General features: G+C 40.1%; 2 protein-coding genes across 3 annotated transcripts in view; one reads left to right on the forward strand and one right to left on the reverse strand.

Moving 5' to 3' along the window:
* Nucleotides 1–481: 481 nt before the first annotated feature.
* PSMC2 (proteasome 26S subunit, ATPase 2) lies at nucleotides 482–14,748 on the reverse strand. Its single transcript, XM_036067471.2, has 12 exons — nucleotides 14,591–14,748; nucleotides 12,743–12,780; nucleotides 12,089–12,170; nucleotides 10,756–10,855; nucleotides 6,136–6,267; nucleotides 5,676–5,748; nucleotides 5,193–5,288; nucleotides 4,433–4,597; nucleotides 3,307–3,394; nucleotides 1,100–1,302; nucleotides 899–995; nucleotides 482–813 (listed from the first exon to the last, which is right to left on the reverse strand). The coding sequence occupies exons 1-12, from the start codon at nucleotides 14,658–14,660 to the stop codon at nucleotides 656–658; spliced, it is 1,302 nt and encodes a 433-aa protein (XP_035923364.2). The 5' UTR covers nucleotides 14,661–14,748; the 3' UTR covers nucleotides 482–655.
* A 1,875-nt stretch (nucleotides 14,749–16,623) lies between these two features.
* Nucleotides 16,624–17,208, forward strand: part of DNAJC2 (DnaJ heat shock protein family (Hsp40) member C2) — a 35,390-nt gene continuing 34,805 nt past the window's right edge. For both annotated transcript variants that reach the window (XM_036067468.2, XM_078060041.1), the window contains exon 1: nucleotides 16,624–16,916. In XM_036067468.2, coding sequence (XP_035923361.2) covers nucleotides 16,853–16,916 — 64 coding nt within the window. In that variant the 5' untranslated portion in view covers nucleotides 16,624–16,852. The remainder of the gene's footprint in view (nucleotides 16,917–17,208) is intronic.

Below are 17,208 nucleotides of genomic sequence, written 5' to 3' on the forward strand. Positions count from 1 at the left end.
ATATTTTTCTTTCTGCTTTACTACTTCACTGGTCATTAAAGTCACTAATTCTTCTTAATTAACTTGAAATCAACTCAAATGACAAAGCAAAACCTAATACATCAGATGCTTCTTCCACTTTCAAGAGTTTGGTCAAAGCTTTATTAGTCAATGTGGTAGGAAAAAAATAAAGCATTAAAACACGTGGTCCTGTGCCTAGATGGGCTGTTTTGATGAGGGGCAGAAGAGCATGAAGGTGAGGAACACAGGTACCGAGCTGACAAACTTGGACGTGAATCCCAGCTCTGCTACAAGTATAAGAAGTAGGAAAGTGTTTGCATGCATTATTACATCAAGATGCATTAGCTCCGCCTCACTGGGCAGATGGGAGGGTACCATCGGCACCCAGCCAGCATACGCCTACAATGTACATGGTCTAAGCAAGCACTTTATGATATGGGACCCTTAAATGGTAGTGATCAAAACACAATACACATCATAATATCTGCCTGATGACATTAGATATCACCTTTTATTGTACTACAGAGAATAGACATCTGAAGAAAACATACAATTTTGAAATGCTTTATTTTTGTGTGTAATGGTTATTAACAAGTCTATTTAATAAAGTTAGGATTCCAATGAAAAGAGGTGTTTTCATGAAAGCCTTCGGGGATCAGTTGTATGTCATATAGCGGGGAGTAGCACTGAATTTGGCATAAGACTTAATGACCTTATTTACAGCCTCCAAGAAATCCTTTTCAGTAGCAATTTTTCGCCGTGCTCTGATGGCAAACATACCAGCTTCTGTGCAGACGCTTCTAATCTCAGCACCTTTCAAACAAAAAGACAACAGGCTTATTAAAGCAGCCTGAACAGACAGACCAGCAAACATAATCAACAAGACCTTTCAACCTACCCGTGCTATTTGGACACAGTCGGGCTAACAACTCAAATCTGATGTCTCTTTCAACACTCATTGAACGAGCGTGAATCTTAAAAATGTGAGTCCGACCCTAAAAATGGAATTGATAAATATTAAAATGGAAAAACATCACGGGAAGAAAAAATTTCAAGCGAAGGAATTCTTGACCTCTCTAAAATGAAATGATTTTCTTACCTCCAGATCAGGTAAGCTAAATTCAATCTTTCTGTCCAATCTCCCTGGCCTCATCAGTGCTGGATCCAAAGTATCAGGTCTGTTAGTGGCCATCAGCACTTTAATGTTACCTCGAGGATCAAAACCATCCAGCTGATTGATCAGTTCCAGCATCGTTCTCTGCACTTCGTTGTCTCCTCCAGCACCATCATCAAAACGAGCCCCTGAAAAGACAAAAGGAAAAATCAGCTCTTCACGTCCACTCAGGAGCACGCAATGAGTAACTCGAAAGTACAAGCTCCGCTCAAGTCACGTGCTCCAGCGCGAGCGGGCATCTCCTTGTGAAGCACATTCTCTAAGAACAGCCTCCTTTACACAAAACTCATTAGAAAGTGAATCTTTCAGAAGGACTCATCATAGATTTATTTAACAAAGGCTCCTTTTAAAGTATTCTTTTTAAACCTCTTTTAGGAATTTTGTTTTTTAAATCAAGAACACCTCCATTTTTAGCACAATATACATCCGGACTAGGAAACAGTAATACACGCGGACCTGAGTGCTACCGTGGTGTCTGTGTGTAAGAAAAGGTCATACTCCTCAAAGTTTCTCAGAAACTTTCCTTAAAAATATGGCTAAATCTGTATTACAGTAGAACTGTAACAGCTTACTATCACACTAATTTAGATGTATTAGAATATTCTAGCTTAATGTCAATCCCTCATTTCAACCAAAATAGCAAAAAAAAAAAAAAAAAAAAAGGCCTCCAAACATCTATTTTCATTTTTAAGTTGTATAAATACATATGGTTATATTAATGTATTATGTACATTAAAAAAAATTGGAAAATTTTTAAATGATATTAAAAATACAAAGAAAAATTCCAGATTGTCTTCTTGTACCCTAATACTACTTTATACACAGTGTACTTTGGAAGCCACAGCTTCAGAGCATCCTGACGTCATCATAAGGCTTACTCCAAAGATACCATACAAATAACTTCAGAGTCACAACATGACACCGATACACTGTGGTCACACATTATGTCCCTCCAAGACATTAACCACAGAATTTCCAAACCCAACAACACCCATCCAGTCTAAAAACAAGACTCTAGGTAACCTAACTGCAGTCCCCAAAGAACATTACGGGGTGCACTATGTTTTCAAGTCATTTTTGTCACTAAGTTCATTAACTGAACATATGACATCTCTCGAGCTATTAAGAATTATTACTCCCGGGGCGCCTGGATGGCTCAGTCAGTTGAGCGTCCAACTCTTGATTTCGGCTCAGGTCATGATCTCAGGGGTGTGATATTGAGCCCCGTGTCAGTCTCCCTCTCCCTCTGCCCCTCCCCTCTCCTAAAAATAAATGAATTATTACTCTCATAACTGTTACAATAGTCCAGGCCTACAGAACAGTTGAGTTTTCAAGGTCTCATTTATTACTTAACTTTTTTTTTTTTTAGGTAGGCTCTACCCCAGCGTGGAGCCCAATGTGAGGCTTGAACTCACAACCCTGAGATCCAGACCTGAACTGAGATCAAGAGTTGGATGCTTAACCAACTAAGCCACCCAAACACCCTTATGACTTATTTTAAATCTCTCTAAAACCCATGAAATAAACAAGGCAGGAATTATCATTCCCTTTATAAGGTAAGTGAACAGAGGCTCAGAGTTGGAATAACCTGTCTAGATCACACAGCTAATACTGTATTTCATCAAATCTATGAAGCCAACAATAACATTATTTTATGTACACTTTATGAAAAACCACCACCAACTAAATTATGCCCCAATGCTTTCTTATTACATCAAGTGAAGCTATACCCCAAGTTAGGAGTTATTAAAGTGTGAAAACATGTGTCATGTGAATGAAATTAGGAAAGTACAAAGATAAAGACTTTGAGAAACAGCAATGCTCTATAATATTTCTTTTTTCCTTTACAGTGTATCTCTATTGTTTATTAGATCTGTAGCTCAGAAATGCCAGAGCTCATAGAAAGAAGAGTTGGAATTAGAATTTTGTACAAGATTAACATATCAGGAGAACTCTACACATATTACTTTAGAAGGCTCATGAAAACTAATAATAAAAAATAAGAATAATATAATAATATAATTTTAAAAAAATCACTGAACGATGGAAAAAGAAATTGAAGAGAAATAAAAATCAAAATCTTAAGAAAAAAAAAAACAATCTAAAGTAGTTCTCTAAAATACCACTCATACCTCCAATAGCATCAATTTCATCAAAGAAGATAAGGCAGGCTTTTTTTGTTCTGGCCATTTCAAAGAGCTCACGAACCATTCGAGCCCCCTAATGAGAAAAATAGTCAGAGTTGGTTTAAAACATTTTTTAAACACAAGAAGCAGCTATGCTTCAAACTTTTCAATATTCCTAACAGTATTCTCAAGTATTAATAATACCTAAAGCTTTTTCAAAAAAACTGAAGTTTGTTACCTATTCAATCAAATTAATCTCATTAGCCTCAAAACAGTATTAATTTCACGATTCTATACCTATTAAATAGCCAATACTTCAAGACCTGAAGAGGTCAAATGAACACTTGAATAAAGGCACCATTTCAATCAGTTAAAATTGAGGAAATGAAAGAAAGCATCTGATTTATCACTTGGCATTTCTGATCACCGATTTTGCTTTGTAAGTTTTTTTTTCTTGAAGATTTTATTTATTTGAGAGAGAGACAGAGAGAGAGAACAAGCAGGGGGAGCAGCAGAGAGAGAAGCAGGCTCCCCACTGAGCAAGGAGCCCGATGCGGGGCTTGATCCCAGGACCTTGGGATCATGACCTGAGCCGAAGGCAGATGCTTAACTGACTGAGCCACCCAGGCGCCCCTGCTTTTTAAGTTTTGATCAAGGAACAGAAGTATATCTTAACTCATGCTGCTCCTTTACTAAGTCTTACTCTAAGTATACTCATCATTAATGTTTCAGATGTGATATACACAGCCCTAGACTTAACTCTAATGAGAAAATACATCAAATGTATACGTGCGTGCATGTGTGTACGCTCACACATATACAGACGATTATGTTCTCTTTCTCAATAGGATATGAAACGCTGCCCCTGAAATGAAAGTACACTTTTGAATGCATTCACTGTATTTCTGGGGTCTTAGAAACCAAATCTGTAGAAAAGCTCATCCTTTTGAAGAGGGAGCATAATGATTAAAAGTTGTAGGCAGTTGTTTGTTTCCAGTGACCAAGGGAAGGCCGGTGGCTTCTGAACTACGAATTACAATCCATCAGTCAAGAAATTTCAAGTCTCAATCCTTCAATATGGAACTGCTTTCACAGGGCTACATATTATTTGATTCTGATCAGTGTACTTTACCTCACCGACGTACTTCTGTACAAGTTCAGATCCAATAACTCGAATGAAGCAAGCGTCAGTCCTGTTGGCAACTGCCCGAGCACAGAGGGTCTTGCCTGTACCCGGCGGACCAAAGAGCAGCACACCCTTGGGAGGCTCAATGCCAAGGTTAACAAACCTCTCTGGCTGTGGTGGGAGACATGATTTTTACACTTATCACTTCCGTGCAATAAACACAGAACTACTTCTGTATCATATCTGTAAATATCATGATATTTAAACCAAAATTATTAAGTGCACAACCTATATACTTGATCTAAATAAGAATTTCGCTTATTCTAAGACACGTAATGGCTTTTAAAGGTGTTTCTCTTATCCAGGCTTAACAAAACATTTTCCCACTGATTTAAAAAAAAAAATAGTGTTTTAAAAAACAAGAGTATTATCCTAGTTTTCCATTATCCTCCCAAGCTTAATTTGACTCAATTTAAGCCTACATCCTCTTGGTATCATTAAAACACGTGGTTTCTTCTACAATAACTTATAACAAATTTAACATATTGCTAAAGGTTATACCTCAACCTCCTCTGTCACTCAAGATAGCAGATCTGTTTTTGAATAGGTCTGACCAATCAATCCTTTTGCTTCCTCTTCTCTCCTGGAACGTACCAACTCACCACACTTCTATCCTCTACCCCCTCAAAAGTTTTCACTAAAGAAAATATAAAATTTTTAAAGCTATCTAATGATAGGTAACTAGTGCACAGACTCAGCCACTTACATGAAGTAATGGCGTTTCTACTACTTCTCGAAGTTTCTCAATCTGTTCCTTACAGCCACCCACATCACTGTATGTGACATCAGGTTTTTCTTCCACCTAAAAGAAGAATGAAAACGTGTAACATATAGCCACAGACTTTTGAATACGAGTTCAAATGTTCTATCCAGTAGAGCAGACCCAATACCCTAAAAGAAAAATCAGACTCATAGCAAATAAGAATTCCATAAAAATGGAATACACTGTCCAGTGTCCTAGAACCACTCACAATACTACCTGCTATGACACTAAGTGAAAGAGACAAACCAATAAAAAGAAAGACTGATAAAAACATTCTCATCTGAAAAATTGTTTAAAACATTTTTGTAATTCTTCAGTATATGCCCACATATTGATAGTTTACAAGTCAAAGTTTCAAAATTCTTTGAGATGGATGCAATTGTATTCAAAGTCATGCCATTCCTTTTCCCTCCCATATTTTCTTACCTGCATCATGGTAACTGTTGGGTCAATCTTGGGAGGCAGCGGAATGTGAATCTGATACTTATTTCTGTCCACCCTAAGGAGATAAAAAAGATCCTCACTCAACACATTCAAAAAATGTACTAATTATCATGCGTTGTATATACATTAACTTACTTAATCCTAACTATCCTAGAGCAAGTGCTTCCTCCACTCACACCATGTTACCTTAAATAGACCGTCAAACTCAACTCTCAAATCCTGCACTTGAGTATGACATGTAAAGCCATTCACAAAAAGCCCTAGTGGGATAGGAGAAAGAAGCAGATATAGAAGAAAGGATGTTCAACTGTACTACTCTACTACAGAGTATTTCTTCGTTATTCTACGGCACCCAGTTCATTCATTCCAAAGAAAGCCAAGGATGTCAATGTGACATGGTATCTTTAATGAAAGAGGAGCATTTACTGTAAAATAGTCTTACCCAACTCTCATCCCTTCTTCAATGTCAGTAGGTGCTACCTGATCACTGAGGTCCACCACAAACTTGGCAAACTGCTTCACATTGATAATGTACTTTGGGTCCTCCGAATCAGCATTGATTATCTTCGTACACCTAACACAGCAAAAGGCTTGATTAGAGTAAGGAACCTAAACCACTAATAATGAATTCAAGTAACTAGATTCTCTCCTGGGCAAGCAGTATACTAACGAGCAGGTATAAACTAGAACTGCAGAAATTAGGTCATTGCTAAAGATCCTTTACTATAGAAACCCAAGGGTCCACTCAAATTAGCTAAGCTGTAAAATTTTCAAAAGATACATTCCCCTAGAAAGTTAAACCCAAATATTTCATCATTAAGAAGTTCTCTAATTTCTTAATTTTTTTTTAAAAGATTTTATTTATTTATTTGAGACACAGAGACAGGGAGAAAGAACACGAGCAGGGAGAGGAGAGGCTCAGCAGGGAGCGCTATGCAGGGCTCGATCCCAGCACCCCAGGATCAGGACCTGAGCCAAAGGCAGACGCTTAACCAACTGAGCCACCCAGGCGCCCCAATCTCTTGATTTTCTTAAGTACATTCATTAGTGACACTCCTCTATATCTTAAGTTACTCTCCTTTTTATTTTCCCTTTAGGAAGATGATTATCTTGTCTTACATCAAGTTAAGTAATAAATGTGTTTACATTCTTTCCTGAGTTTATACTTCAAATCCATGATTTATCATTGTTGCTATTTTAACTCAAATGTGTTCTTTTTCTGTGTAACATGGTGAAGGCAAATTTGTAATACCATGTACATCACAGTAAAAAGTAGTCCACTGCCTTTACTCTTTGATGGAAGGAAAACAAAGAAGAGAACTCACTTTAGAAAAAATCCATGTCATAAGCTGTAGCAATTATATGGGGAAATACAAAATAGTCTGGAGTGTACATAAAGGTAGATCCCAAAATAAGCTCAAGAATGCTTTGTCCCCAGGGTGCCTGGGTGGCTCAGTTGGTTAAGCGTCTGCCTTTGGCTCAGGTCATGATCCCAGGGTCCCGGGATTGAGCCCCACATCGGGCTCCCTGCTCAGTGGGGACCCTGCTTCTCCCTCTCCCCACTTGTGCTCTCTTCCTGTCTCTGTGTCTCTCTCAAATAAATAAAATCTTAAAAAAAAAAAAAAAGAATGCTTTATCCCCACAGCATAACTGTGTGACAGGACTGTTTTCTTTCTTTCTTTTTTTTTTTTTTTTTTAATTTTATTATGTTATGTTAGTCACCATACAATACATCATTGGTTTTCGATGTGGTGATCCACGATCCATTGTTTTCATATAACACCCAGTGCTCCATGCAGTACGTGCCCTCCTTAATACCCATCACCGGGCTAACCAATCCCCCCTCCCCCCTCCCCTCTAAAACCCTGTTTGTTTCTCAGAGTCCATAGTCTCTCATGGTTCAACTCTCCCTCCAATTCCCCCCTGCCCCATTTTTCCCTTCCTTCTCCTAATGTCCTCCATGCTACTGACAGGACTGTTTTCTGTTACCAGCCAAGGTCTACCAGGGAGGATTACATAGAAAGTACCTCTCACTACTTTCTCTGACAAACCATGTCAACACTGTCTGCACAAATAAGGATCTTTCAAATCTAAAGCTGAAAAAGTATATATATATGTAAGGACATCAACTTCCAGAATGAAGCAGAGTTTCTCTCAGCTCTTAAGTCTCCAACTAAAACCAAAGTACGATTTACCAGACATCTAGCACAAAAGATGGGACACCAAACAAGAGAAGGGAAAAAAAGCATCTTGGATGAAGTAGAAACCTTGCAGTTATCATTAATTTCCTTAGAGATGAGAACATATTACAACCATGATTTGAAAATAGAGGACACATTCGGGGCGCCTGGGTGGCTCAGTCGTTAAGTGTCTGCCTTCAGCTCAGGTCATGATCCCAGCGTCCTGGGATCAAGCCCCACATCAGGCTCCCTGCTCCACGGGAAGCCTGCTTCTCCCTCTCCCACTCCCCCTGCTTGTGTTCCTACTCTCGCTATCTCTCTCTCTGTCAAATAAATAAAATCTTAAAAAAAAAAAAAGGACATTCAAAAAAACAACAAAACACATATATTGAAAGAATAAAGAGCTCTCAGAAATTAAAAGCTTGAGAAGAGAAACACAGAAAGGAACAAAAATCAACAAAAGGACTTAACGTTAAGAAAATCTCACAAAAAGTAGAGCAAAAAGACCAGAACAAAACAAAACAAAACCCCACACAGGAAAGAATAGCATATTAGCAGAGATATCCAGGAGGCCCAAGATCCAAGTAATACAAGCCTGGAAAAGAGCACCAAGAAAATAGAAATTATTAACAAATAATTTCAAGAAAAACTGCCACAGTGAAGGCCAGGAGAGTCCAGCACCGTGCGTGAAAATTCCCCAATACTGAGGCATGTCATCATGAAATCTCAGAATCGTGAGAATGAGGAGACCCTACAACTTTCAGATGAAAAACAGGTCACAGATACAGGACTGGGAATCGGAAGAGCTTCGGACCAACCACCCCGGGAGGTGGAAGACCATGGAATGCTGCCTTCAAAATTCTGAAGAAGGAACTTTATACCAAGACATTTTCAGACATACGTGGTCTCAAAATATTGCCTCCCAACTCACTTCTTTCAGGAAGCTACCAGAGAGCTAATACTTACACCTAATGCGGGTGTAAGTAAACCAACAAGAGAAACTCATGGTACGCAAGCAACAGGAGAGAGGCCAAGGGAACCTGCAGGGTCAGAGGTCACAGGATGGTTGTGATTTAGCAGGTGCAAAGGGCCACGGTGCAAACCGAAGCAGGCAGGCAAGTGCTGGGAAAGACTTCTTTAGGAGAATGGACCCGAGAGCACCCGTGGCACAGCGCACCTGAGGTACGCGTGAGAAAAAACCTGATGGACCTAATGCATCTGAAGAGCAATTTACACAATCCGGAAAAACTGGAGGGTTGAGTTTTTACATACAGAGAAAACCGGGCAAATGAGAAAACAAGACAATTACGACAAGGAAAACAAAAAATGGTACGAGAAAGAAAAAGTAATCACCATTTACTACTTGCCTCTTTGTGAATAGCACTACTTAGCCACAGTTAGGAAAACAATGACTACTGATCTAACCAAAATTTTAATGTAATTACATTAGGAGGATGTAGGAATAGGAAAGGTATGTCTTGGGGATGAAGGCAGAGGAAACAAAACAAAATCCTCAAGCCAATAGATAATACCTAAAAACTAAAAAAAACAAGATGCAATCTACAATATACAAGAATTATGTCCGTAAGAATCATGAAGGCAGAAACCAAACAACCAGTTAAAAATTTTGAATATAGGTGTCTCTAGGGAAGAGAAATAGGGAAAGACAACTATTGTCCTAGAACTATTTAACTCTTTAAAAACCATGATAAAACTGAAAAATAAACCAATAAATGGAAAGGAGAGACTGAAAAAAGGGAGTGAGGGAGGAAGGAAAAGAGGAAAGGAAAAATAATCTGTAGTAAAATAAGCTGTAGTAAAGAGGTTAAAATTGAAACAAAATTTTCAACTATTAGAATAAAATACAGGAGAATATAATCTTGGATTGAGCTAAGGCTTCTTGAGCAACAATCAAACCCAAAAGGTATAGTGAAAACATTTATGTATTTTATTAACCTCCTAAAAATTTTAAACATTAGTACAACAAAAGGTACCAAAGAGTTAAAAGTCAAGTGACAGAATGGGAAAAAATATTTGTAGCATATTGAAGAAAAGATTAATATGCACAATATATAAAGTGCTCCTAAAAATTCACAGAAACAACCCAACAGAACAGACCATGAATGGACACAGAAATACAAATGTTTAGTAAGTATAAGAAGCTGTCATACTAGTAATCAGCATAATGCGAATTAAAATGAGGTTTTTTCTCCCCCCAAATGGTAAAAGTGTAAAAATAGATGATCACATATCTTATACTCATCAGGAAAACAGGTATTCGCTTCAAAGCCTCATTTGAGGAGTGTAAACCGGTCAAACTGCCTTTTTCCAGATTTTCAAAACTGTAAATGCCTCTGACCTCCCAACTGCACTGCTAGTAAGCTACACCACAGAAGTGGACACAGAGAAATACATAACATCAACATTCAGTGTAGTATCATGTACAGTAACCAAATTGTAAATGAACCAGAATCTACGGCAAGAAAAAGAAGAAAAAGGAAGTACTAAAAAAAAAAAAAATCAGGATATGTTTCTTTGCATGCAAATATATATATGAAGATACACAGGTGGACTAAGAGGACCAAACTATTTTCAGTTACAGCTGAGGAAGGGGACAGCAAAGATGCGAAGGAAGGTTTCCCTATCTTCACCTGATCTTTTTTGTACCATTTGGATATTCTGATTTTTTTTATATGATTATGTCTTCACCTACTTCTTGAATAATTGTTGAAGTCAAAATTTAATCCCAGATACTCCCGTAGAAAGCTTTGTTTACTTCGAATTAGGAATAAAAAATTTTTATGAACTATTGAGTATACCCTAGATTCTAAAAAGTGCTTAAAAGTACAGATAAAAATAAATTTCCAGAGTTCTATGCATACCTCGCAACCTGCAAAGGCTGTTCACTCTGCAGTGTTTGCTTATCTGCAGCCAAATCCCAGAGTGCTGGTGGGGCCAGGCCAGTATCAGACTCTTTAATACCTACGTAAAGAAAGAGAACAGAATTCACAGAAATGTAACGTATCACCCGCAAGCGGGCGTTCTCAAGCTCAGCACTACTGACATTTTGGATGGCATAATTTGTTGTAGGGGGTGTCCTGTGCATTTTCGTGCAGGAGGCAGCATTCCTGGCCGTTAGCCACTAGATGCCACCAGCACCACCTCCCCCTCAAGTCATAAGCATCAAGAGTATCTCTCGTCACTGCCAAATGTCCTGGGGGATGGGAGCACCGGGGCAAAATCACCCCATTTGAAAACCGCTGCCCTAAAGTAATCACAAGCCAAAATTCAACACCATATTTCACAAATTTGTGCAGGTCAAATACTGTAAAACTTCACCACTCAAATTACTGAGAAGAAAAGTTTCCAACTACTAGGCAATAGCCCACTTACTTCAAGCAATACCAGGGGAGACCATATTTTTATTCACTAAGAAATTTTTACTTGTTTATTAGAGTTTATTGAACTTGGCTCTGACCAACAGAACATTTGCTTAAAGGATGATGTTGCTTAACTGCTTAAGCACTGGACTTGGTTGTGAAAGGTAGTGAAAGATTATTAAAGGAGATCTAATTTCTTTTTTTAATTTAGATTTATTTATTTATTTATTTAAGGTTTTATTTATTCATTTGAGACACAGAGAGAAAGAGAGAAAGAGAGAGCATGAGCAGGGGGAGAGGCAGAGGGAGAGGGAGAAGCAGGCTCCCCGCCGAGCCCGGAGCCGGACACAGACCTCGATCCCAGAACCCTGGGATCATGACCTGAGCCAAAGGCAGACGCTTAACCATCTGAGCCACCCAGGTGCCCCTAGATTCTATTTATTTATCTGAGAGCAAAGGAGATCTAATTTCTTAACAGATAGGAGGATAATAATTTTTTTAATCTGTAATTCATGAAAGAGGAAGTCTTGTAGTTAAATTCTTTTTTTTTTAATTTTTTTGTTATTTATTTTTTTATTTTTTAAAGATTTTATTTATTTATTTGAGAGAGAGAGAATGAGAGACAGAGAGCATGAGAGGGAGGAGGGTCAGAGGGAGAAGCAGACTCCCCGCCGAGCAGGGAGCCCGATGCGGGACTCGATCCAGGGACTCCAGGATCATGACCTGAGCCGAAGGCAGTCGCTTAACCAACTGAGCCACCCAGGCGCCCAAATTCTTTTGATATAATTAACACATGACATTTAAAGAGAGGAGACAAGAATGAAGAAGTATATACCAGTGAGCTCATTAATTTTCTTGAGAAGTTGCTGAATGTCATCTTCAACCTGCTTTATCTGCCTAGAGTAAGTGCTTTGACCCTAGGAGATAAAGATCACTTTAATTAGAACATTAAGACATCAACAATTCATTAAACTGCAGACAGAAACTTTAACAGTTACAATCTTAATAGCTATTATTGACCCAAAGCTTGTGAAGTGGAAGTAGAGAGAGAGTGTTATATTTCAGAAGTATTCCTAAACCAGTATTTTCCCCCAAACAACACATCATTATGGAAGCTAACCAATGAAAATCATACCTGAAATTAACCAAAACTACAAGCCCATTTCTATGCACTAAAACTTTTCATTTCTAATTCAGTTACATACATTTTAAATATAATACACATTTGTGTAAATTATTTCAAGTATCTTTCAATATAGTACCACACTTAATTACAAATAGTATAAAAAAAATGTACCAGCTTTGACATGCTGAATATTTACTCTCTGATCTAATCTAGAGAGAAACTGTGATACATTAACTTTTTTCAGTGAGGATTACTATAAACTGCTAGACATTCTCTTCTTAATTATTTTGGAAGGATAATACCAACAATAGTTCTTATTTCAACATAAAACGTCTGTATTTGGTAGACACTGAAAACACTTACATAAGTTTTCAGCAAGGCAATATCCCCCTCATCCAGAGCTAAAATAAGAAAGATAATATATTAGATTCAAAAAGAGAAAACTAGAGCTAGCAACTCTTTTCTGTTCAATTTAAATTGCATTAATTGAGTGAGAAAAATTATGCAAAGATGTAATGATATAAATACAACCAAAAAAAAGTTCCTGGACTCAAGGAACTTTTATCTAATTGGGTGAAGGCAGATGTTTACCAACTGTGTAACATAAATGCCGAAGAGTCTCAAAGTGCTGTGACACAAAAAGAACAGGGAGCCCAAGGAACAGTTTGGGAATCAGAACAACCCGGGCACTAGCAAAGTCCCAGCAAGTCATGCATTTGCTAAGTAATGTTGGAAAAACCACTTAATCTAAGCATCAGTTCTGTCATCTCAGAAACAGAGAGAACACTCATCTTACCCTCACAATGAGGCTATAAAGACCAAATTAGATATGGATGAAGAAGCACATAAAATTCTATACACATTAGTCCTAACTATATGCAAGGGATAAATTTAATAATACATTTGCAGAATGATAACCCACCCAGAGAAATACACGGATGAAATGTTAAATCTCTGTAAGTTTTCCACCAGGTGCCTGAGTAGCTCTGAGCTGTATCCTAAAATACTTCCAAGGCAAAGAGTAGAGTGTGGGATCAAAGTAGAGAGAAAATTTCTTTCTTTGGCAGGGAGGTGGAAATGGAAAAGAAAACAGTGCTAGGAGAGGTTGAAGTTGTTTAGGAAGGGAAGAATAAGAGAAAAGAAAGGAAAAAAAACAATGCAAAAATGTTTTTTAAATAGTCTGTAAGGAACCAAAGAAGAAAACAGCATAAAGATGAGACTAAAAGGGGAAGAAAGGTAAACTGGGTGTGCATTATCTCCTGCACTGTGGGTGGAGTGTCAAGTGGTATAGTCTCTACAGAGAGTAATTTCGCATTATCAAAATTACAACTCCACTTCTAAAATTCACCCTACAGCTTGTGTTTGTGCCTGGGATACAAGTTATAGGAACAAGGTTATTCGTTGCTCTAGAATGGCGGTCAGATTGGAAGAAATCTAAATGTGCATCAATAAGGATTAATTACATATATTACTGCTCCCCCAATAAAGTGGGATACCATGCAGATGCAGAGAAAGGTAGACAGCACGGACCCTTTATATAACGATATGAACTTATCCCTAAGACACGTGAAGATGGGAAAAAAGCAAGATGTACAATATGCTCCGTTTATGTAAAAATAGATAAACGCTTGTTTATGCACAGAAAATGTCTAGAAAGATAACGCGAAATGGCAACACGAGTTGCCTCGGTGGATAATGGATGGCTGGGGTCAAGGGTGAGACACCTTTCAATGTATCTTTTTTTATGATTTTAGTGTTTTGAACCATATGAATAAATTAAGCAAAGGAAGGTTATTATTATTTTTTTTTTTTTAAAAGAAAACTACGTCTCAGGATCCCGGCTACACAGGGATAGCACCAAGCCGTCCCACTAGAAGGGGAGGAGGGACAGGAGAGAGGATCCAGGTGACCAAGCACCGCCAGGCGGGGACACTTTTCAAGGCCTGCAAGGCCAAGCAGGGTGCGTGACTTCCTCAAGACCTGACAGCTGAGTATGAACAAAAACCTCGATCGGCGGGAGATGAACACAGAACTAGGCGCAGCATGAGGGGCAGAGAGAAGGCAGGCAGGCTGAGCCGGCTGCCGCCACCCACTATATCATCAGGGGCACAAAAGGGACACAGCGCCGAGTGGCGAGCAGGGAATCCAGCCTCCCCTCCCGGGCCAAGCCTGGTTCTGCTCCGGCCCGGACCGCAGCCTCTGTCAACTGACCTCGGATGGGCTTGTCGTCCTTCTCATCCTCTTTGGTTTTCCGCTGATCGGCACCGAGGTAATCCGGCATTTTAGGTGCTCCGAGTGCCTCAACTCCCTACTGATTACACAGCACCTCTGTCGCTTCCGGTGGTGCCGCTCTTTCCGTTCCTCACCGGAAGTAAGCCGAGCTCTGCGGACCCGTTTGGTCTGCGCACGAGAACCGGAAGAGAGGGCTCGGGCCCCCGCGCTGGCGTCCTCCTCGCAGTTACGCCGAGTGCGAGGAGTTCCCGGTGGGAAGCGAACGTGGGTCGGCCGTGGCCCCTCACCAGGGAGACTTGCCCTGAGCAACGGATTCCGAGAGCCACCCTGGCTACGTCGCTGAGTTTAAATCCTTATTTAGTCATATCTTCCCTGTGCACTCTCGGGTAACTCCTGTACCCTAGTTTATGCTTTATCTCATAGCATTGTCGAGACAGTAAATAACAGTGTTTTCAAAGTATCTGGCGTATTAAATAAGCAGCAAGTACTAGCTAGATCTACAAATAGAGGGAGGTAAATAGAAGTTGTTCATTAATTTGATGTCAGCGTGAGATGAGATAAAGTTTCATTTTTCGAACCTCCTGGCAAAGAGGAGTGGTGGGAACCATCCTCAGGTACGGCGGAGTTGGGGAAAAGAGCAGATGTTGAAAGAAATTAGTTTAGGTGATGAACAGAAGTGCGTAGTTAGGAAACAACTGTAAATTTAGAAATGAAAAGCCTGACAGAGTGAATAGAGTGAAAACGTAACCTGCAGGGTGGGAGAAAGTATTTGCATGTCATAAATCCGATAACGGATTAATATCTCGAATATATGAACTAGGACTGGAAGAAAACAGACCCATTTTAAAAAATGGGCAATGGGGGCGCCTGGGTGGCTAAGTTGGTTGAGCAGAGGTCTGACTCTTGATTTTGGCTCAGGTCACGATCTCAGGCTCCTGAGATCCAGCCCCGCATGGAGCCCCTCTTCAGGCTCTGCCAACTCGCTCTTTCAAATAAGTAAATAAAATCTTGAGGGCGCCTGGGTGGCTCAGTTAGTTAAGCTACTGCCTTTGGCTCAGGTCATGATCCTGGAGTCCCGGGATCGAGTCCCACATCAGGCTCCCTGCTCAGCAGGGAGTCTGCTTCTCCCTCTGACCCTCCTCCCTCTCATGCTCTCTCTCATTCTCTCTCTCGCAAATAAATAAAAATCTTAAAAAATAAAAAAAGAAATGTCAATTTTGAAGTGACAGTTTTGTCATGTGGTAGATAGAAGGCCCATTCAACTTATTTTACAGTGAAAATGTAATTCATAGAGACTAATTCTCTAACTTCAAGTCTTTCATTTTGCTCAACCTATTCCAGATACTGCTGCAGGGCTGGAGGGGGTGGGAGAGAGGGGTGAATCTTTATCCACTGGTTTCCTTTTTGCTAGTTTTTGCGTTTGACCTCAATCCTAGGAGGAATCATAGTAGGAGTACAATTGATTTTATTATACATTAAATAACTAAGTTCCAGAATCCTGTAATTGGTAATATCTTGGGGGTGAAACAAACAAACAAGTTCATGCTTTTAGAGCAGGGTAAAGAGATTGCTGGCCTTGGAATAGAATCTTAACACTGAGGAGGTGGTCTTCTCCAAATGTCATGAGGATTAAATGAGACAACGCGGGTAAATTAATAATATCGCAACAAATATTAGTTGACATTATTAATTAGGTAAACACAAATATATTACAGATCTATGTACAAAATTCTCTATAGATACACATAGACTACAATAATTATTCTCAATACTAATACATACATATATTTTCATTTTTTTATTTGTACTAGTAGAGCTACTGGAAAAATCAGCGGTTAGGCTCGGGCTAGTAGTAATTTAAAAATAAAAAGAACATTGTAAGAGCTGCTTCGGAAAATTATGCTCCACGAGTAGCACCTGTTGGAGAAAATCCTTTTCGCCGGGGAACTGAGGAGTCGAGGAACCTTTCTTTTGTGAGAGTCGGTCCCCAACCGGATCTGAGTCAGCAGCGGAACTAGGCTGCCGCACACGTTGGCGCGGTGTGTGAGGGTGGAATTGGCCTCCGCACCGCGAAAGATCCATCCCGGAAGTAGTTATTGGTCGTCTCCATGCGCCGGTTCCTGGGCGTCGTAGAGCCAAGGCGCGAGGCTCGGACCGAGAGGTAGAGCTGGAGGGGACGCTAAGCGCCCTCCGCCCGGGGACGCGAACCGCTGCGCCAGCGGGGCTGGTCCCGGCGCCATCATGCTGCTCTTGCCGAGCGCTGCGGACGGCCAGGGCACCGCCATCACCCACGCTCTGACCTCTGGTACGTGCCCACTCAACCCCGGCTCCGTCCCGCCTTAGCCGCCCTTGCCTCAGTCCTCCACCTGCGCGACACCGAAATCGCTCTGCCCTTGTCCCTGGCGACTAGCCCCCGGACGTGTGGGGCCGTGACGCCTGTGCCTTTTTGCTCCGGGCTGTACAGCTATCGTTGCCCAGACCGAAAGGAAGGAGGGAGGGGGCGTCTTCTTTCTGCTCCTGCAGTTTCTTTCTTCTCTCCCGGCTGCTGACTCATGGATCGGGCGGAGCAGTTCGGGACCGAACCCTCTAGTACCGTA

Source organism: Halichoerus grypus, chromosome 12, assembly GCF_964656455.1.
Source record: "Halichoerus grypus chromosome 12, mHalGry1.hap1.1, whole genome shotgun sequence".
Taxonomy (NCBI): Eukaryota; Metazoa; Chordata; class Mammalia; order Carnivora; family Phocidae; genus Halichoerus; species Halichoerus grypus.